General features: G+C 43.2%; 1 protein-coding gene across 1 annotated transcript; it reads left to right on the forward strand.

Moving 5' to 3' along the window:
- Nucleotides 1-3714: 3714 nt before the first annotated feature.
- LOC143770379 (guanylate-binding protein 7-like) lies at nucleotides 3715-16064 on the forward strand. Its single transcript, XM_077259980.1, has 11 exons — nucleotides 3715-3772; nucleotides 6363-6551; nucleotides 7196-7323; nucleotides 8133-8242; nucleotides 9248-9447; nucleotides 9857-10099; nucleotides 10181-10464; nucleotides 11652-11864; nucleotides 12009-12111; nucleotides 12332-12525; nucleotides 14410-16064. The coding sequence occupies exons 2-11, from the start codon at nucleotides 6377-6379 to the stop codon at nucleotides 14578-14580; spliced, it is 1821 nt and encodes a 606-aa protein (XP_077116095.1). The 5' UTR covers nucleotides 3715-3772; nucleotides 6363-6376; the 3' UTR covers nucleotides 14581-16064.
- Nucleotides 16065-22369: the final 6305 nt, after the last annotated feature.

The following is a 22369-nucleotide window of genomic DNA, read 5'->3' on the forward strand; positions in this document are numbered from 1 at the left end:
TGTTCGCACCTCTCATGCAGGTGATTTCACATCATTTTTTGGATTCAATGTACATGTGACACCCCAAGTTCCTGGTTGTCACAGTGACATTGCTTACCTCACGGGGAGAGTGATGTCACGCTTGGAAGTGAGGAAGGATCTTCTTTATCAGGTAAACACAAGCATGCAACATGTTCATGCTCCAGGCCAGGAGGGGGAGCTCTGATCCAGCTTGTGGGTGGCTCACCTATATATATTCTGGTCTGGAGGGAAAGTCAGTCAGTTCCTGTCAGAGAGACAAAGGAGAAGGGAGCAGAGGGACTGTGCAGCCACGAGAAGTGAAGCAGCTCCTGGAAAGCGAAGGAAAGAGAAAGCCGAACGATTTGTAGAGAGCGTGTAGGAGAAGTGAAGCGCAGGAGAGTGAGAACTGGGGAGGACAGCTGCGACTGGGCTACTGCACTACAGAGCGCAGATGTAGCGCCCCCACTGCCGCAGGGCCGAGGGGTACCCGGTACCGGGCCTCTGAGTCTCTGCTCTGGGGTTGTCACGGTGGCTAGGCCCGATCCGTGACCCTGCCGAGGGGCGCACAGTGAATGATGTGACGAATGTAGATGGTGCGGTGCAGTAAATAACGAGGACACCAGGTTGCAGTCTCTTTACCTTTTTACTGAAGGTTTTAGAGTCCTCAGTCCAGAGCGCTGTCAACAGGGCTGTCCGAGACCGGCCAGTCTAAAGGCACATCAGGAATTCTCTTTACAGGTGGGAATCAGTGTCTACCTTCTAGCGCTGGGTGTTGTAGTTCTTCCCTGCTGAGCTCCCGGGATAGTCCTCACAACTGAATCTGTCTGTCTCTGATGTTCGTTCTCTCCGTCCCCCAGATGATATGGTAGGACGCACCCGTATGACGGGGTAGGCCTGGAGTTCTTCCGGGACCCTAGAGTCGCCCCTCTCCCACAGCTGCCTCCGTTGTCTGCTTAGGTGTTAAGTGAGACAGCCAACCTGTAATTGGCTGTCCTGCCGTGGTTTGCAGTAGTACTTAAAGTCTATTACTTGCTCGGCGTTCCGGCCACCGACTGTTTGCGCCTCAGAAGGATGTTGCCTCGGTCTAACAGCACGACTCCTTCTGGTCCTAATTCCACTTTACTGTATTCCCGTTGTGCACTGGTAAGTTCTGCTCTGAGGAGTCTGCCAGGATCCCATCCCTGACAGGTCCTCTCACTAGCTCTTCCCAGCTACTTCTCTCTGTCTTCCTGTCCAACCCCCAGTTTTACCAGAGTGTGAGGAGTGGCCTACTAGATAGGACCACCCCCCCTGGTGGCCGGAGTGTGAAGTGTAGTGAGGTGTACCTGATCAGAGAAACTCCTTTAGTGCAATCAGACGTACCATAGCTCCCCATAGTGGCGGAGCCACAGTACTGCAACGACCAGGACTCTGGGGCGCTGCACAGACACCAGTAGCCAGAAGACCGAGGTTGTGAAGGACTCCAAGACTTACAGCGGAAGCCGGCAGGACAGCTGGACTACATGTCACCTGCCTTCCTAACACCTCAAAACACAGTGGCGCAAAGAACCTGGGTCGTGACAGAGACCCTGTAAAAAGGCTCGAGCCACCTGCCATATGGGTTAGTGTCCCACCTAAGGAGGACAGAGAGAACAGTGAGGACCTTGACAGAAGCCACAGGCAGCAAGGGACTACACCACAGAGCTAGTAGGAAGGCTTCTAACTCCACCTGGTAAAGGGGACTCTGAACTCGCTTCCAAGCTGGCTGGACCCTGCCTGTACTTGTGATCTGGTGCCCTGGACTGTGGCTGCCTGAAGTCTTCAGTAAACCAGGTAAAGAGACTGCAAACATGTGTTCTCCTTTTCTTTCAACACTATCCACCATCTCCATTTATACATCGGGAGCCCTGGGGTTTATTTAGTACTATTTTTATCATCATTACCAAAGGAAACGTGGCTCACAGGATCCTCAGGGGCGTGTCTTAAATCTGCTTTGCATTATTACCATGTGAGCACCGCCCCCTTTTAAAGACTATAAAAATTAGCACTATGTAAAAAAGGATCATATCTCAGGAACCGTATAGTAGATTTAAAGAAACAAACCAAAAATATTCAGAGCAGCAGTAAGAAAATAAAAGCAGTAAGTGTACACTTTTGACGTGATGATAGGTCAGGTTCCTGACTTTGATGTGGGCTCGGAACCCATCAGATTGTGGCTGTGTTATTTAGCCGTCATCTCCCTCTAACAGTCGCTGGTCAATCGAAGCTCCGTTTGTGATTGGTAACCTATCAATCTCTGACAACAGCATTCAATGCGTGCCGTCAGGGGGCGCATCACTTCATGTGCCCATTGTGGCACCTATGACATGAGCGTGGGGTGCCGATGGGTTACCATGACAGCTACCTAAGACCTCCATGTTTGGCATAATGGTACTCCTGTGAGAGCCAGTAACCAGTGTTCCTAACAGACCGTGATTTTCACAGCAATTGAATGATCACAGATTCAAGTCCCCTAAGGGGACTATTAAATCCTGTAAAAAAAAAAAATACAAATATGAAAAAATAAAAAAAAGATAAAAGTTCAAATCACCCACCTTTTTCCCCATTAAAAATAAAGAAATAAAAAAATAAACAAATACACATATTTGGTATCGCGATGTCAGTAATATATAAAAATTAATCTAATGAGTAAATGGTATAATGAGAAAAAAATGAAATACCAGAATTACGTTTTTCAGCCGCCGCAACACTGTAATAAAATGCAATAAAAGGCTATCAAAACATCGAATCCACCACAAAATGGTATAAATAAAAATGTCAGCTCCGGGTGCAAAAACTAAGTCCTCACCCAGCCCCATTAATCAAAAATGTAAAATGCTACACGTCTGTGAAAAATGGCAAAACAAGTGAAAGTTTTATTTTTCACAAATTTTCAAAAACATTTTCACCACCTAAAAAACAACAAAAACAATAGACATGTTTGGTATCTGCGTACTCATACTGACCTGAACAATCATATCGCCAGGTCAGTTTTACCATATAGTGAACATGATAAATAAAAAAAAAAAAAACAATTATGGAATTGCACTTTTTTTTGCAATTTCCATAGATTTTTTTTCCGTTTTCCAGCACATCGCATGATAAAATAGATGGTATACTTCAAAAGTACAACTCATCTTTCAAAACAAGAAGCCCTCATACGATTATGTGGATGGAAACATTTTAAAGATATGGCTCCTGGAATAATGCAAGGAAAAAACCGTAAACCAAAAAAACGGAAATTGTGGAGTAAATTCTTGTGCACATGTATACTAGTCCCCTGGAGTGATTTTATACACTCTTAAAATTTTTGCACAAATTCTCCATCAATTTAATGGACTATGTGGCTTCTTGCAATGAAAAGTCAAAACATTTCCATCTGACGCAGTTCAGCAAGACGGGGTCAGAAGTATGCAGTAGAGATAGAAGGACAGGGAAAAGGGGGGATTTTTGGTGACCCAGGACCCCCCCGATCCTTGCTATGCTCCTGTCTATTAATGGGAACTGCAATACCAGACACAAACTGTGCACATGTGTGGCGCTGTTATTGGAACAAAGCAGCTATATATATTATTCCTAGAATAAAATGCCAATTCTCTTTCTGTCTAGTGCACGGTTGAAATATGTGACGGGGGAGGGGGGAAATGGAATTTTTTCTACTTTTACTTTCAGTTTTCATAATATAATAGAGAGGAAGAAAGAATTGCAGTGAGAGCCGAGCAGGGAGCACGGACGGGAGGATCTTCTCTGCACAGTAAGAGGGTTTTTATTACTTTTCTGCATTTTTTTTCTGTTTTTTTAAAAAGTTTTATGTTAGATAAAATATAGATGAGGATTTAACAGTTTGACGGGTAGAGAAAAGGATTGTATCCATAGTCCTGAGTCCTGAGTGTGACCCGGATCAGCTTAGGCAGCCATGCTGGAGAGATAAGAGTCAGACTTTTGTGCCAAGTGCCTGACATTGCAGCAGTCTGTAGGGGACAGCATATTAGTTTCTCCTTTCAATGAGAACCAAGGATCGATTCATCAATTGTGTCATATATATATATATATATATATATATATATATATATATATATATATATATATATATATATATACCGTATATATATTTACTTTTTTATTTTTATTTTGTATAATTTTTTATAAAAAAATTATACATATATATATATATATATATATATATATATATATATATATATATATATAATTTTTTTTCTCTTAGGCTATTCCTTGCTTTTTTATTTGCACCCAGTTCTTCTTACCGGCGCATGCAAGTTCATTAATTAAAATTCTACCCTTTGCATAAAATTCATTGGCAAAAAATGACTCCTGGTAAAAGACTGGAGTGCACTTACACAAAAAGTTTGCAACTTTTGAAAAAAGTAGCAAAAAGCAAGTCGGTCGCAAACATCGGGATTTTTTTTTAATTTTTTTTAAGAGATTTCCCGCAGTGGTGGACAGAGGAAAAAAAACTGATGAATAAGTAGAAAATAGACTTAAAAAAAAGGTGCAAAATTTGGAAAAAATTTGAAAGCAAATAGACCTTAAAAAGTAAAAAATAGTAGAAAATTCAATACATTTTAAAGAGGGTATTTGACCAGGACAAGAGTGGACAGTTTTTGCTTTTTTTTTTTTGCAATGCTAAGGTTTTTTTTATCCACAATACAGTTGCAGAGATACTTGATTTTATTTAAAATTTACTGGTCATTTTTATGGTCTTTATTATTATTATTATTATTATTATTATACATTTATATAGCACCATTTATGCCATGGTGCTTTACATGTGAATACGGGGCAATGTAGACAAATACATTAAACATGAGCTAAAAACAAGACACACAGGTACATAAGGAGGGAGGACCCTGCCCGCGAGGGCTCACAGTCTGCAGGGGATGGGTGAGGATACACTAGGAGAGGGTAGAGCTGGTTGTGCGGTGGTTCAGTAGGTTGAGGATCACTGCATGCTGTAGGCTTGTCGCAAGAGGTGAGTCTTCAGGTTCTTTTTGAAGGTTCCTATGGTAGGCGATGAGTCTGATGTGTTGGGGTAGAGAGTTCCTGAGTATAGGGGAAGCACAGGAGAAGTCTTGGATGTAGTTGTGGGAAGAAGAGATGAGAGGGGAGTAGAGAAGGAGGTCTTGAGAGGATCGGAGGTTGCGTGTAGGTAGGTATCGGGAGACCATGTCACAGATGTATGGAGGAGACAGGTTGTAGATGGCTTTGTATGTCATTGTGAGGGTTTTGAACTGGAGTCTCTGGGTGATAGGAAGCCAGTGAAGGGCTTGGCATAGGGGAGAGGCTGGGGAATAGCGGGGAGACAGGTGGATTAGTCAGGCAGCAGAGTGTAGGATGGATTGGAGTGGTGCCAGAGTGCTAGAGGGGAGTCCAGAGAGTAGGAGGTTGCAGTAGTCAAGGCGGGAGATGATAAGGGCATGCACTAGTGTTTTTGTAGTGTCCCAGTCAAGTAATGTGCGGATCCGGCAAATATTTTTGTCAGGTCAGGTCCGGATAGGTAGATCTGCGTGTCATCGGGGTAGAGATGGTACTGCATACCGTGGGATTCTATGAGCTGTCCCAGACCGAAGGTGTAGATGGAGAAGAGTAGGGGTCCTAGAATAGAGCCTTGAGGAACACCGACTGACAAGGGGCGAAGTGAGGAGGTGGTGAGGGGGAGGGAGACACCGAATGTTCGGTCTGTCAGATATGATGAAATCCAAGGGCCAAGTCTGTGATGCCGAGAGATGAGAGGATCTGTAGCAGAAGGGAGTGGTCTACAGTGTCGAAGGCAGAAGACAGGTCCAGGAGAAGGAGGACAGAGTAGTGTCGCTTGCTCTTGGCAGTTAGTAGGTCATTGGTCACTTTAATTAGGGCAGTTTCACCAAGAGAGCTTGACTTTAGACCGTTCTGCATTATTACCCTGTAAGCACCACACCTTTGGTAAAAAAATATTAAAATTAGCACTAAATAAAAAGGGCCATATCTCTGCAACCGTATATCGGATTTAAAGTAAATAATGGTATACTCAGGGCAGCAGTGGTAATAATAAAAGAACAAATATATGGCCACTTGTGACATGGTGATAGATCTCTTCAACCCCTTCATGACATATGACATACATTTATGTCATATTCTTGCCTTTGATGTGGGCTCACATGCCGAGCCCGCATCTTTCCCCGCACATGATGGTTGATTAATTCAGCCATCTTGTGCCTATCATAGCCCTCAAACTGAAATACCAGACACAGTCAAAGCTCAAGAGTGGTGCTATTTCTAAGTAGGCATAACCTCACAATGCCCACAGTGGAAGTAACATTTCTAACTTTTTATTTTTTTATTCACAGAGTTGTAAAAAAAAATGGAGTACCCGGTGTGTCTAATAGAGAACCACGACGATGGAACAATCCAAGTTAATCAAGAAGCCTTAAATATTTTATCCCGCTTTACCCAGAAGGTGGTTGTTGTGGGCATAGTTGGGAAATACCGTACAGGGAAGTCTTATCTGATGAACAAGCTGGCGGGACATAATAATGGTAAGACTCCCCATCATTTTCTGTCTGGAAGAGAGTCAGAGGACTCCCATACACATTAGATGGTTGGTCGATCTGCCCAAAATGCTGGGTTAGGACTACCTCTCTCAGATAATAATTATTCAGAGTATATATTTGCACACTTACTCATTTTCCCGGAATGTCTCGGGGGCTCTTAGAAAAATAGAAAAGATTAAACTGAAAACTGCAAATGCATTTTTTTCCCAGGCTCCCTATAAAAGCCTACACTGAAAAAAACCATCGAAAAACCCCCACACGGTTCAATTGCTCCCTTAAAAAACACAATGGGGCTAAATGGTTAAGAAATCCCATCCACTTTGCTTGGACTGTTAAAAAACGTGATAGGGAAGGAAAGGGGAGCGTTTATGCTACGTGAGAACTTGTGCCAAACGTACATTTGTTGATTGAAGAAGAGGAAAGTAGGGCGGGGATGTTATAAAGAGAGTTGGGCTATTGGAAAAAAATGATTACAGACACGTTTCACCACTGAAATTAAAGTGACCTTCAAATGGGTCTTTTCTTCCTAGAACTGCGTTGTATTTTAGGCCCACACTGAATATGACTATATGCCTTGTTTGTACTCTCTACTGTATAAAATCCATAAGAACTTTGCTTTTCCCCTTCAGGCTTTTCCTTGGGATCTACAATCCAGTCCATGACTAAAGGTATCTGGATGTGGTGCGTCCCTCACCCTGTGAAACGTGACCACACCCTGGTGCTGCTGGATACAGAAGGACTGGGTGACGTGGAGAAGGTCAGTGTAAACATTTCTGCAGCCGGAGTTATCAGATCCATATATAGGAATCTCTGGGATCCCGGCCAAGAGCAGCTTCGAGCTCTTTCTCCAGACATTCATAACAAACTCAACAGAGGCCTCTGTGAATACTTCTGCTGCTGTATAATTGGGCGTCTGGGTCCAAAATAAACACAAAAATGCAGATATAGATACTCACATATGTTACCTGATGCAGTATACATTTGCATCCCCACTTCTATGTGTCACCATGTTAACAGAATACAAACAAACCCTGATCCTATAGTCAGATGTGACTCCACTGTGCTCCAACTGCATTCAGTAGATAAGGGAAGAGCCGGGGACAACATTCTTATCAACATTTGAACTCTGCCCTCAAAAAGCCAACCTTTGGGATTGAGTTTGTTTGTAGTCCGCAGTCATTGAGGAACTAGGTCTACGGAGCTGTGTACATCAAATGGTAGAGTCATAATCCTAACTATTCTTTTAGTGCTTTGAAAACAAAACATAGTCTGAAGAGATGCCAGGACTATAGGCAGAGGACAAGGCTAGTCCGGCTTCTCCCGTCCACGCTCTAGTCGATAGAAAGGTCTGTCCTGTGTGCGCACATAGAGGTCTATCATCTGGAGCGGGGAGAAGCCATCCGAGGACTGGACTGATTATATCTCTCCCTATAGTCTCGTTTCATACTATGTTGTCTCTGACCGCGTTTCATACCAAAATATACCTGGCTCCAATGGTTGGAGCAGCATGAATCCAATGACAGGTTCCCTTTAATTAACCCGAGAAATCCCTTTTTTTAATTTCAGGGAAACAGCCAGAACGATTCCTGGATTTTCGCCCTCACTGTTCTACTCAGCAGCACCCTGGTATTTAACAGTGTAGGCACAATTGACCAGCAGGCCATGGACCAACTCCAGTATCCTTTCCGAGACCTTAATGGGGAATCTGCTGTATTGGAAGTATCTGGTGCATTAAACCACCCCCATATGGAGTCATCATGGCTCCACCTTACAGACATACATATAGTCAACCCTAAAGATGAATACTTCAACCCCCCCCCCATGACAAATTGTTCACGTTGTTACGCTGGACATGCACATACAGATTAGGTCAAAGTTGACCAAGTCCTCCAACTTCGAGGGACCGAATGATCATCTTATAATTATGGATGCCTTCTAACTCTTCTCTTACAGATGATGTTGGGGGAGAGAAGGATCACATGAATTTAAATTCTCAATCACTTTGTTTTTGATGGGGAAGTCACTTACTCCCTTCTCCACACTGTAAGCACATGCACGCGTGGAGAAGTTAAGAGAAGTGGCTCAGGGCCAAAAAAACAGTTTGACCTCAACTATTTAATGCACATGGGTGAATCCTCCAAATTTGGTGGCATCAACTTACCCGCTAAGGTTTAAGCTGCTCCCGATTCCCCTGTAAAATCAAATGTCAGGGCAGATACATTTTGAACAGTTGGGTCAGAGAAGGACAGTCAAGGTACAAAATCAGAATGCAAAAGAATGGTCAGGGAATGGGGCAAGATTAGACAACAGTAGAATAGTCAAGCAAGCAGGAACTGAACCAGATAAACTATATCTGACAGGTACTAGCAGAAGTTGAGAGTTTCAATAGAGTGCGGCGCTGTTCAATTGTAGAGAGCTGGTAACTCCAGGTGAGCAGCACATACACCCACATACTGCCAGACCGGACAGCACCACAGGTCCTAGCCATCATAGTCTCAATGGCTTGACAGAGCTTGCACGGCCCAGAACTTCTGGTCCTGACGTCTTCTCCATCACCAGCTCCTCCCGCAGAATGAATATGGCAGCGCCTGGTGAGAGGAGCAGATGCCACCAGACCAGGTCCCAGAGGAGACATGACAGATATTTGTTATCCATATATATTACTCCTTAACTTCTCCTAGTTATGTCACAGAACTTACTGAGAAAATAAAAGTGAAAGCGAGCGAGCAGCAATCAGAATTTCATGATGATTCCGGAGAGTTCAAGAGATTTTTCCCATCATTTGTATGGTGCGTCCGAGATTTCAATCTAAAACTGGAACTCAACGGAAAGAACATTACTGAGGATGAGTACCTGAAGAATGCCTTGAAGCTAAAGACAGGTACACACATTAATCTGTAAATGTTAATCCTTGTGAAGTGAACTTTTATATTCATCTCCAGTGCTGCAAAATTCTGCAGATTGCTATCGCTATCGATTTGCTTCAAATGCCTTAAAATAGATGAAAAATGTGCAATAGCTGAAACTCTCAGAGTCCAGAGTAACTTCTATAAATAAAGTGATACTGAGTATGTGCAAACACTTGGCCAGCTAAGACAGGGTAGATGATGGAGCAGTGCTTGCACATGCTCAGTAATGCTTTGTTCACTCAAAGCATTTTTTACCTCTCCCTTTCTCTTCTTGGGATTTGTGCGGGATTCAGCAACTGGACCCACAGTGATCATACTTTTATTATCTATCCTGTGGATAGGTGACATATGTTATTTATGAAATAATCAATCTACTTCTAGGCATGAGCGTAGCAGTGCGAAATTACAACCTTCCCCGGGAGTGTATCCTCCATTACTTCCATTCACACAAATGTTTTGTGTTTGATCGGCCTGCATCAAAGATTGATCTCCAGAACCTGGATAAGGTGGCGGAGTCTCAGCTGGATCATGCTTTTGTACAACAGACAAAGCGATTCTGTCAATTCATTTACGAGAAAAGTCCAGTTAAATCCCTATCAGGCGGGTACACAATGATCGGAAGAAGTAAGTCCTTACTTTATAATATGACTTAGCCTTTCTGTACATAATTTCCGCAATTAATATCTCTTATTCAAACCCTTTTAGGTCTTGGAGATGTCGCAGTTTCCTATGTAGAGTCAATTCGTAGCGGTTCCATTCCATCTATGGAAAATGCCGTTCTTGCGTTGGCAAAAATTGAGAACTCCCGAGCCGTTCACGAAGCTTTATCCAAATACGACGAGCTGATGAGTCAGCATGTAAGCAAATTCCCAACTGAGACACAAGATGAACTTCTAAACCTGGACAAGGAATGTCACGCAGAAGCCCTGAATGACTTTATGAAACTTTCCTTCAAAGATGAAAATCATGAATACCAGTACAAGCTAATAGTAAGTAAAATAACACAATAAAGGCATAACATCATTTTTAGCTAACTTGAGTGACGAATGTGTCTTTTTGGACAATGAGTAATTTCGTTGGACTTTCGTCGCATGATATGGAACTTTTCAGTTTTGACTTAATACAGGAACTATGAGTCCAAGAATGTGTTAACCCAGAACCATCTTCCATAGAGGTCATCCACAAATCCTCTAGGTACCACACATGATTTAACCTCCTTTTCTCAATGCCAAAACCAATCCCTGATGAATACACTCTTATTTTTGGCACAGCACACTCCAACATTATGGCACAAGACATCAGCATTACAACACTCCCCACCTATGAAATTATCAAGTCTCAAATGATCAACTTATCAGCCCACAATAATTCTTCTCTCTTGGGGCATGCGTCTCTGAGACTCTTTACCGAGTCCATTGAAGCTGTACAGTGTTCATTTTAGGACATGATCACATATCAAAGTCAAACATCAGAAATACTCTGTCTGATACCTGACTCTGATGCCTGACTCTGATACCTGATTCTAATACTTGAGTCTGATACCTGACTTTGATACTTGACTTTGATACCTGACTTTGATACCTGACTTTGATACCTGATTCTGATAACTGACTCTGATACCTGATTCTGATACCTGACTCTGATACCTGACTCTGATACCTGATTCTGATACCTGACTCTGATACCTGACTCTGATACCTGACTCTGATACCTGACTCTGATACCTGATCCTGATACCTGATTCTGATACCTGATTCTGATACCTGACTTTGATACCTGACTCTGATACCTGACTCTGATACCTTACTCTGATTGAACACTGTAAAGCTGCTCTTTTCTTAGGCCCCTGCTCCGCGACTTTGGCTTATGTCTTAGTTCCTTTTTCTGCTCAGTAACAATGGTACATCAACCATGTGCTTGGCCGCACACTGTCTTACTTCCTGGAAGCAGCCCTATGTATAATTCTGATTTCAGTTGCAAAGATTATTCTGGCGACAGCTATTTAATATTACTGTATTAATACCTATAAAGTGAAAACATGCACATGGGCAACCAGACTAACGTTTGCCCCTCTTACATGCAAATTTGCATTTGAACATTTGGGCCAAGTAGCACAAAATACAGGTAGCCTAAATATCCAATTTATATTGTATTTTTTAATGTTATTCTCTCATAGGATGAGTTGGTTATTAAAAAGGCCATATATCAGCAGCAAAATGAGCAAGCATCGGAGATAAAGTCCAGAACCTTACTGCAAGAGCTAAGCGCTGAACTGGAGAAAGGAATAAGGGAAGGGAAGTATTCTGTGCCTGGTGGATATAAGCTATTCACTGATGAGAAGAAGACATTGGAAGCCAATTATCTAAGAGCCAAAGGAAAGGGAGTGAAGGTAAAGGAATAAGTAAACTGTTCAATACATCTTAAAAGCCTATATCTATCCTAACGCGTTTCAGGCAGATTCATAGACAAAGCTTTGGGGTAAGCCATAGATCAATCAATAAGTTATCTATATCAATATCTGATTTCATTATAGTCTCTGGAAGTTTTGCAACAGTTCCTCAAAGAAAAGGAGAGTGTGGAATCCACCATCCTAATAGCAGATAAAACTCTGGAAGAAAAAGAAAAGAAGCTGGCTGGTAAGACTTTGAAAGCAAATACTAACTCCAACCACTGGAGACCTCCTTTTATAGCAACCAGTTCATCATTTGTCAGGTTGGTGGAGCCATTTATCTTTCGGGAAATTTCAGAAGATGCCATCAACTTAGTGAGAACATAAAGTATATAAACAGCAACCATGGAGTACACATAAATAACCCCCACAAGTCTAAAAACGTCAATGTCCATCTATTTCTACAGAGCAAAAATCACAGGCAGAAGCTGCATCGCGAGCCAAGGAGATCCTGGAAAGGACGAACATGGAGTTGGAGAAGAACCTGGCGAGTGAACGGGAAAGTTATGACATGCACATGAAAATGCTGGAAAAGAAAATATGTGACGAAAGGGAGAAGATAAAGGAAGAGAACGAATGGCTGATAAAAGAGAAACTTAAGGTAAAGGGTCACATTTTATTTCCATGAGTGGTCTGGAATTTTTGTTTGTCTACCAATGTTTCTGTTTTTCTAAGTTTGACCAGATGCCCAAACGAGGTGAAAAGTAGAGATGGTGCAAATCGATATGCAGGACTCGATCCAACCGCCATGTCACTGATCTGTGACCCCTGAGGACTGCCTGACACCTAACGGAATCTGCGGCTCTTCTTTTGATTAGTCGACCTGGCGTGTCATCACATATGTGTCACACCAGGCCGGCTAATCAAAAGAGGAGGCACGGGTGCAAGGAGGCGAAAAGTGAGAGGAGGTTCTCCTGGCTCCTGTCCATAGGTCATAGATTACGGAGTTGGCCACTGGACCAGATTCTACTAACCGATTTGCAACTCTAGTGATCAAATTTTTTTTTTTCAATAATGTTTTTATTAAACTTTTTTGACAATACAAATATAAAATCTGCACATTCTTGTATCAATCAGACAATGTTACGTCACATTTCGAGCAATACGGAGTAAGAAAATAAAATAATTTACATAGACATAACAAATAAGTAGAATGGCTAATCTAAAAGGTCTGTTGTTGGTCTTTATTATCTATCGTCGCCATATTTTGACGTTATGCCTGAATGGGCAGAAAGACAGAGAAGTATGAGGAAAATATTTAGGAAAATGGAGGGGGGGGGAGGGGGGGGGGGGGAAAACATCTGGGGAAATGAAGGAAGGGGGAAGGGGGGGAGAGCACCCGGCTTCCACTCCTACATCCTCGGGTTTATATGACCCAATCCGCGAGTCATCCTCACAGAGGCGGACGACCTGCTATTGTTTGTTCCAAGAACCAAGTAGTCATCTTAAAACAATCTCTAATTCCTTGCTTAGTGTGAGTCGGAAGGATCGCTATAAATGGTTCCCATGTGTCAAAGAATGTCTGAGTCCTCCTCTCCTTTTGGAGGGAAGCATCTATCCAATCCATTCTAAACAGAAAAGCAAGTTTCTCTAGGAAAAGTCGCAGTGTGGGCACTTTAGGCGCCAACCAGTTTTGCAGAACTGTCTTACGAGCTGCAGCTGAGATAATAAAAAGGAATTTTTTACCATGGTATGGTATATGGACATCACTATCCGTAATATGACCAAAGAGAGCCCAGGCTGGAGTAAGTGTGATGTTATATGAGGTGTGCGTCGACACGAAGGTATATATACGCTGCCAGAACAATTGAATTTGTGGACAGGCCCAAAAGCAGTGATAGTGGTCCGCTTCAGATTCCCCACATCTAGAACAGGCCGGGCTCGCCAGATTCCCCATCAGATAACTACGTTTTGGTGAAACATAGGTCTTGTGCAGGATCTGTAACGCCATTTCCCAATAAGAGACAGAAGGTATATATTTGAGTGCTTTCTGTAATGCCCGCAAGATAAGAGATGGTGTAAAGGAGACATCATCCACCTGCCATTTTGTAATTCCTACCCCCACGGTATCATACTGTATCAAAGGACGGAGGAATGTATAGTACTCCGAGACCAGGCCCCTATTCTGAGTGCATGTATTCAATTTGTTCTAGTGATCAAATTTGATATTACCACCATACTATGTTCTACTGAGGAATGAAGCTGCTGATTATTTTGCTCTTTGTACATCTGCGACTTTGGATCTTGGAGTGGATGGAAGGGCATTGACAACTGGTCTGAGCACAATTCTGGTAGTCGTGAGTGAGTTGTCATTGTTTACAACCAATTTAGCAGCTGACCTGAAAATCGAGAAGAAGAGGACCAAAAACAAGTGTACACCAACCATAAACTTGGACAGTTGTTATGGGCCAAAAACTGGACCAAGATATGAGCAGAAATCTTGATAACTCCAATTAATGGACTATTTGTTTTTTTTTCTCTGCAGGAACAAGAAGAAATGATGAAAGGAGGGTTCAAAACGCAATGTCAAATGCTGGAGGATGAGATTAGCCGATTGCGAGAGGAGAACAGACAACCCATATCATTAATGGATGAAATCATCACGACATTCTTGCCTGGAACTTTAGGGAAAATTGTTAAAAAAGTTCTTCTATAGGAGCTTTGTCTTTAAATGTATTCCATAATCAGATTATTAAGCAGTATTAACAAGAATTCCACAAGTATGGAAAAGTGTTAGCATCTAGCATCTAGAAAAATAGTATACTAATAGTGTTTACACCACCAGTAGCAGCTGGTCATACAACATTACCATAGGTAAAAGAGGGACATTTAACCACTTAACTACCAGAGGTGTTTTTGGTTTTACATTTTCATTTTTTGCTCCCCTTCTTCTCAGGTTGGGTGAGGGCTTATTAGTTGCGTGCTGAGCTGACATTTCTAATGATACCATTTCCAGTGCCCTTCCCAGAAGCGCGAGTTAAATGCCGCTGAGTTTGACAGCAGCATCTAACGAGTTAACAGCCGAGGGTGGATCGCGATTCCACCCACGGCTGTTAGAGGCACATTTCAGCTTTTCTACTATTACGCGCGATGTCGGAAAGAGGTTAAAGTGTTTTTTTGTTGTTTTTTTAAATGTATATATTTGGGGATAAAAATCATTTTTGCCATTGGGTTTCATTAAATATTTTACCTTATTTGGAGTTTACAAGCTCTTTCTGTCCTTCCTCCAACAACTTTGATGTGGTCTGTGCAGAAGTGGACCTATACATGAGAGGGTTTGTGTGCAACAAAAAATATATGGACCCTTTGCAGTCCAATCACTCATCATAATGCTCAATTCCACTACTTTGGAGGTGGAAGTGGGTCCCTTTACCTCTTGGGCCCCTGTGTAGCTGCTCAGATTGTGCCAATGTTATGTCCACCCTGGGTCTGTGGTCATATATCAGCTAGACAGTGCAACCCAGAGGCTATAGAAGGCAAAAGGTTCAATATTTTTAATGCAAACTGATTGTTAAAATTATTTACATACATTTAAGTCTGAAAAAAGTCCCCAGAAGTCAACAAACCCCTTTAAGTCCTGCTCCAAGGACTAGCCAAAATTGACCACTTTTGGGTGGGCTTTACATAAACTTCACACATTTTTGCTGACACATGTTCAGAATTGTTTTGGAAAATTTGGGGCTGTAGCATTATATTTCTGCCTTTTGTTTTTTTTTAACTATTCTAATGCCAGATTAGAGCTGCCATTTTGCTTGCGGGATTCAGATAAACTTTACTTGGGGGTCTAACCGCAGCTCCAAGGAAACAGAGATCGATGATTGCCTGGTAATAATCATATACAAGGGTCACTCCAAGAGTCACTCCGAGAATTTCTCAGGATGGCAAAGATCCACCGTTGCTAAGGAAGGCCTACATGGACTGCTGCTATGCAAACTCACAGTGATCCCTTTATCTCTGGGATAGGCCTTCATAGCTTTTATAAACTGAACAATTCACAACATGTAGAAGGACAAATAGTACATATATCACTGAATATTCGCCCACTGCCATGACATTTCCCACATTTACAGTGTTATGTTCCCTTTTTGTTCCTGGATTTCTTTGTACGATAATAAATAAATAAAGATTGTTTTGTTCAGAGACGTTTTTGTGTTTAATATATTATTAAGTATTAAATTATGACATATGTACACATATTAGCGGGAGCAATAAAATCATTGTAAGCTGTAGGCCCAAAACCTGAGGCTGCACCAGTAAAGTTGACCATAAATATGAGATCACTGTAATCTAAATGTTCGTCAGTCCAGGGGCAGACACAGACAGCTTGGTTCCCCTGTGCAGGAAATATGTCTGGGCCCCCCTCTTTTTAACCCCTTCCTGACCTTTGACGCATACGCTGCGTCATGAAAGTCGGTGCCAATCCGACCTGTGACGCACCGTATGCATCATGGAGGGATCGCGTCCCTGCAGAGCGGGTGAAAGGGTTAACTCCAATTTCACCCGATCTGCAGGGACAGGGGGAGTTGTACTTCAGCCCAGGGGGGGTGGCTTTGCCCCCACGTGGCTGCGATCGCTCTGATTGGCTGTTGAAAGCGCAACAGCCATTCAGAGCAATTTGCAATATTTCACCTATGAAAATGGTGAATTATTGTAATCCAGCCATGGCCGATGCTGCAATATCATCGGCCATGGCTGGAAATCCTGATCTGCCCCCCCCCACTGCCACCGATCTGCTCCCCGGTCCTCCGTTCAGTCCGGTACTCCCCTGCGTCCGCCTGTCCGCTCCCCCGTCCTAGTGTCCGCTCCCCCTGTGCTCCGATCCACCCCCCTGTGCTCCGATTCACCCCCCCACCACCCCTTCATACTTACCGATGCTCCCGGAGTCGGTCCGTCTTCTCCCTGGGCGCCGCCATCTTCCAAAATGGCGGGCGCATGCGCAGTGCGCCCGCCGAATCTGCCGGCCGGCAGATTCGTTCAATGTACATTTTGATCACTGTGATATAACCCATCACAGTGATCAAAATAAAAAAAATAGTAAATGACCCCCCCCCTTTATCACCCCCATAGGTAGGGACAATAATAAAATAAAGAAAATATTTGTATTTTTTTTTCCACTAGGGTTAGGGTTAGAACTAGGGTTAGGGGTAGGGTTAGGGGTAGACTTAGGGGTAGACTTAGGGGTAGGGGTAGGGTTAGGGGTAGGGGTAGGGTTAGGGCTAGGGTAAGGCTATGTGCACACGTATTCTGGTACTCTGCCGATTTTTCCGCAGCGGATTTGATAAATCCGCAGTGCAAAACCGCTGCGGATTTACCACGGTTTTTCTGCAGATTTCACTGCGGTTTTACAACTGCGTTTTCTATTGGAACAGTTGTAAAACCGCTGCGGAATCTGCAGAAAGACGTGACATGCTGCAGAATGTAAACCGCTGCGTTTCCACGCAGTTTTTTCTGCAGCATGTGCACAGCGTTTTTTGTTTCCCATAGCTTTACATTCAACTGTAAACTCATGGGAAACTGCTGCGGACCCGCAGCTGCGGAAACGCTGCTGCGGACCCGCAGCTGCGGAAACGCTGCTGCGGACCCGCAGCTGCGGAAACGCTGCTGCGGACCCGCAGCTGCGGAAACGCTGCTGCGGATCCGCAGCATTTTCCGCAGCGTTTTCCGCAGCGTTTTCCGCAGCGTGTGCACATACCCTTAGAATTAGGCTATGTGCACATGGTGCGCATTTGGCTGCGGATCCGCAGCGGATTGGCCACTGCAGATTCGTAGCAGTGTTCCATCAGGTTTACAGTACCATGTAAACCTTTGGAAAACCAAATCCGCTGTGCCCATGGTGTGGAAAATACCACGCAGAAATGCTGCGTTGTATTTTCCGCAGCATGTAAATTCTTTGTGTGGATTCCGCAGCGTTTTACACCTGTTCCTCAATAGCAATCCGCAGGTGTAATCCGCACAAAAAACACTGGAAATCTGCGGTAAATCTGCATGTAAAACGCAGTGCCTTTTACCTGCGGATTTTTCAAAAATGGTGCAAAAAAAATCTCACACGAATCCGCAACGTGGGCACATAGCCTTAGGGTTAGGGTTGGAATTAGAGTTAGGGTTGGAATTAGGGCCGGGGTTGGAAATAGGGTTAAGATTAGGCTTGTGGTTAGGGTTATGGTTAGGGGTGTGTTGGGGTTAGGGTTGTGGTTAGGATTAGCGTTAGGGTTGGGATTAGGGTTAGGGGTGTGTTGGGGTTAGAATTGAGGGGTTTCCACTGTTTAGGCACATCAGGGGTCTCCAAACGCAACATGGCGCCACCATTGATTCCAGCCAATCTTGCGTTCAAAAAGTCAAATGGTGCTCCCTCCCTTCCGGGCCCTGACGTGCGCCCAAACAGTGGTTTACCCCCACATATGGGGTACCAGCATACTCAGGACAAACTGGGCAACAACTATTGGGGTCCAATTTCTCCTGTTACCCTTGTGAAAATAAAAAATTGCGGGCTAAAAAATCATTTTTGAGGAAAGAAAAATGATTTTTTATTTTCACAGCTCTGCGTTGTAAACTTCTGTGAAGCACTTGGGGGTTCAAAGTGCTCACCACATATCTAGATAAGTTCCATGGGGGGTCTAGTTTCCAAAATGGGGTCACTTGTGGGGGGTTTCTACTGTTTAGGCACATCAGGGGCTCTGCAAACGTAACATGATGCCCGCAGGCCATTCCATCAAAGTCTGCATTCCAAAGCGTCACTACTTCCCTTCTGAGCCCCGGCATGTGCCCAAACAGTGGTTTTCCCCCACATATGGGGTATCAGCGTACTCAGGAGAAACAGGACAACAACTTTTGGGGTCCAATTTCTCCTGTTACCCTTGGGAAAATAAAAAATTGTGGGCTAAAAAATCATTTTTGAGGAAAGAAAAATTATTTTTTATTTTCATGGCTCTGCGTTATAAACTTCTGTGAAGCACTTGGGGGTTCAAAGTGCTCACCACATATCTAGATAAGTTCCTTGGGGGGTCTAGTTTCCAAAATGGGGTCACTTGTTGGGGGTTTCTACTGTTTAGGCACATCAGGGGCTCTGCAAACGTAACATGATGCCCGCAGGCCATTCCATCAAAGTCTGCAATACAAAGCGTCGCTACTTCCCTTCCGAGCCCCGGCATGTGCCCAAACAGTGGTTTTCCCCCACATATGGGGTATCAGCATACTCAGGAGAAACTGGACAACAACTTTTGGGGTCCAATTTCTCCTTTTACCCTTGGGAAAATAAAAAAATTGTTTCTAAAAGATCATTTTTGTGACTAAAAATTTAAATGTTCATTTTTTCCTTCCATGTTGCTTCTGCTGCTGTGAAGCACCTGAAGGGTTAATAAACTTCTTGAATGTGGTTTTGAGCACCTTGAGGGGTGCAGTTTTTAGAATGGTGTCACGTTTGGGTATTTTCAGCCATATAGAACCCTCAAACTGACTTCAAATGTGAGGTGGTCCCTAAAAAAAATGGTTTTGTAAATTTTGTTGTAAAAATGAGAAATCACTGGTCAAATTTTAACCCTTATAACTTCCTAGCAAAAAAAAAATTTGTTTCCAAAATTGTGCTGATGTAAAGTAGACATGTGGGAAATGTTATTTATTAACTATTTTGTGTCACATAACTCTCTGGTTTAACAGGATAAAAATTAAAAATGTGAAAATTGCGAAATTTTCAAAATTTTCGCCAAATTTACGTTTTTTTCACAAATAAACTCAGAAATTATCGACCTAAATTTACCACTAACATGAAGCCCAATATGTCACGAAAAAACAATCTCAGAACCGCTAGGATCCGTTGAAGCGTTCCTGAGTTATTACCTCATAAAGGGACACTGGTCAGAATTGCAAAAAACGGCCAGGTTATTAAGGTCAAAATAGGCTGGGTCATGAAGGGGTTAAGGTGACAAAGCTATATGTATACAGTATATACTGTATATATATATATATATATATATATATATATATATATATAGATAGATATATATATATATATAGATATATATATATGTATATATATATATTATATATACACTAAGGGACTGTGTATACATAAGTGAGTACACTTTTATACTAAGGGACTGTGTTAGACATAATAATCGATAATAACATCTTCCTCCACCTCCCCCTGTTCCTAAATCCATTATAAATCCCCCTTCCTCCCATTCCCCCACACCCCTCATTGTCCTTCTCCCCCCGCATCCCATTATTGCCCTCTCCCCCACCCCCATGATTGCCCTCTCCACCACCTCCATTATAGCTTTTTCCCCACCACCCCATTATTGCTTATTCCACCACCTCCATCATTGCCTCCTCCCCACCAAACCCATTATTGTCCTTTCCACTGTCACCATCATTGTCTTTTCCCCCACCACCCCCATCATTGCCCATTACACCACCACCATCATTTTCTCCTCCCTACTGCTCCCATTATTGCCCATTCACCACCTCCATCATTTCCTCCTCCCCCACCACCCCGATCATTGCCCTCTCCGTCAACCCAATCATTGCCTTCTGCCCCATCATCCCCATCATTGCCCTCTCTGTCAACCCAATCATTGCCAGACACACACACAGCACCGTTCACCTCTCTGCATACACACAGTCACACACACACGCCTCACCTCTGCGCACGGTATCCTGAAGCCGCACCATTGCTAGCAGCTTCCTGTCTCGCACAGCCACAGTGGAATGATGATGTCATTCAGTCACTGCTGTGTGAGACAGGAAGCGAGGGCAGGAAGCAGGATGGATAAATTCGCTGCAGCTCCGCTCTGCTACCATTTTCTCTTGCAGGCAGCGAAGCTGCAGGGATTGCTCCCTGCCCGCCGCACATGAGGGCAATCTGGCCAGGGCCCCCCCGGAGCCTTGGGGCCGGATAAACTGGCCAGATTGCCCTCATTATTAGCCACCCTGCAGGGGCCCCCAGGAGCCTCCGGGCCCCGGTGCAGCCGATTGAACCGGCGCTATGTCTGCCCATGCATCAGTCCAGCGTCTCCATATGCATGAGCTGTCAACTCAGCCGAGTGTTATGTGTTCTTACTGGGGAGAGAGGAGAAAGACATTGACAAACTCCTTGGGATTCGGCTTATCCAAATGAAGCTATTGAAATTCTAACCACAGGATCCTTGTTTTTTTGGCAAAGAGAAGGGAGGTCCCCCATACACATCAGATGGTCGGCTGGTCTTGCAAAAAGACATTCAGATGCCAACACATGGTCATGGCCTTGGAGCACGTAAACTCAACGAACACCAGCCTTTTCTTACTGACTTAGGATAGTGAGAGAGCATCAGAGCTCCCAATAGAGGAGTCTCTTCCATACACAGAAATTTTTAGCTGCAGGGAGAGCAAAAAGATCGGCCATTGCAATTCCAATTTATTGATCCTTCTCTCCCCCAATATCATCTGTCTCTCAACCCTTATACATATTAGATGGTCAACTGGTCCAGTCAATTTGATCGACATTAATCTAATGTGTCTGGGGACATAAGGTTTCTGTAGGTAATTAAGTTGCATGTATTTGTTTTTTACATATGATTTCAGAAACCCGCATAACTGTTTTTTCCACCTCTTCAATGTTCAATCTTATTGCTCCAGATATATTTCGCCAGTGCCGAGCACATGATCCTCCATGTTCCCACCACACCATAAGTCTTCCAAGGTGTTACGTCATTAACAAACATTTGGATGATTCTTGCCTGAGCCAACTACATCAGGAAGGCTACCCCCTATCACAGCTTTCCTCGCCTATACATATTTCACAGAATTGCACCAGTCTCTTTTATACAATGGTCCTGGTGCTTCCAAGGATTCCTCCTCCTTACTGTTGCATAGTTTGGTCGCAGAAGAAACTTGCGAGAGTAGATTATATGGGGTAATTCAACTTTTATCTACACAGAACATGAGGTACATGCATCAGCTCCTTAATACAGCATAACAGGAAGTCTGGAGAACCTTTTACCAGAGAGAAAGTAAAACAAAGTACAACATGTATAGGGATTACATTCATCTAAGCATATAACAGTAACAACATCGCCATCTACTGTCAAAAAAGTGTGAACTCCACCTGCACACAAATAAGTCTGTATCTGTTGCATATCTGCCAACAACCGTCCCTCTCCTTCAAAACAGTGTCACTTCTGCTATACTTGTACTCAGTCAGTTTTTGAAGAAAATGTTCCTTTCTTCCTTTTCCTTCTTTCTCTCCTTCGTTTTCCCTTTATTGTTCTTTCTTCTTTTTCTTGTTTTATCTTTTTTTATTTGTCTATCTACCTCTCACTCCTCCATTCCTCGCTTTCTTTCCTTCCTTCTTCCTCCTTCATTCTCTCTTTTTTTACCTTTCTTCTTTTCTTCTTTTTTATCTTTTTTCTTTAACTCTCTATCTCCTCTCTCTCTTTATCTCTTCTCCATCCATTCCTCTCTCTTTACACTCT

This window comes from Ranitomeya variabilis, chromosome 4, assembly GCF_051348905.1.
Source record: "Ranitomeya variabilis isolate aRanVar5 chromosome 4, aRanVar5.hap1, whole genome shotgun sequence".
Classification (NCBI taxonomy): domain Eukaryota; kingdom Metazoa; phylum Chordata; class Amphibia; order Anura; family Dendrobatidae; genus Ranitomeya; species Ranitomeya variabilis.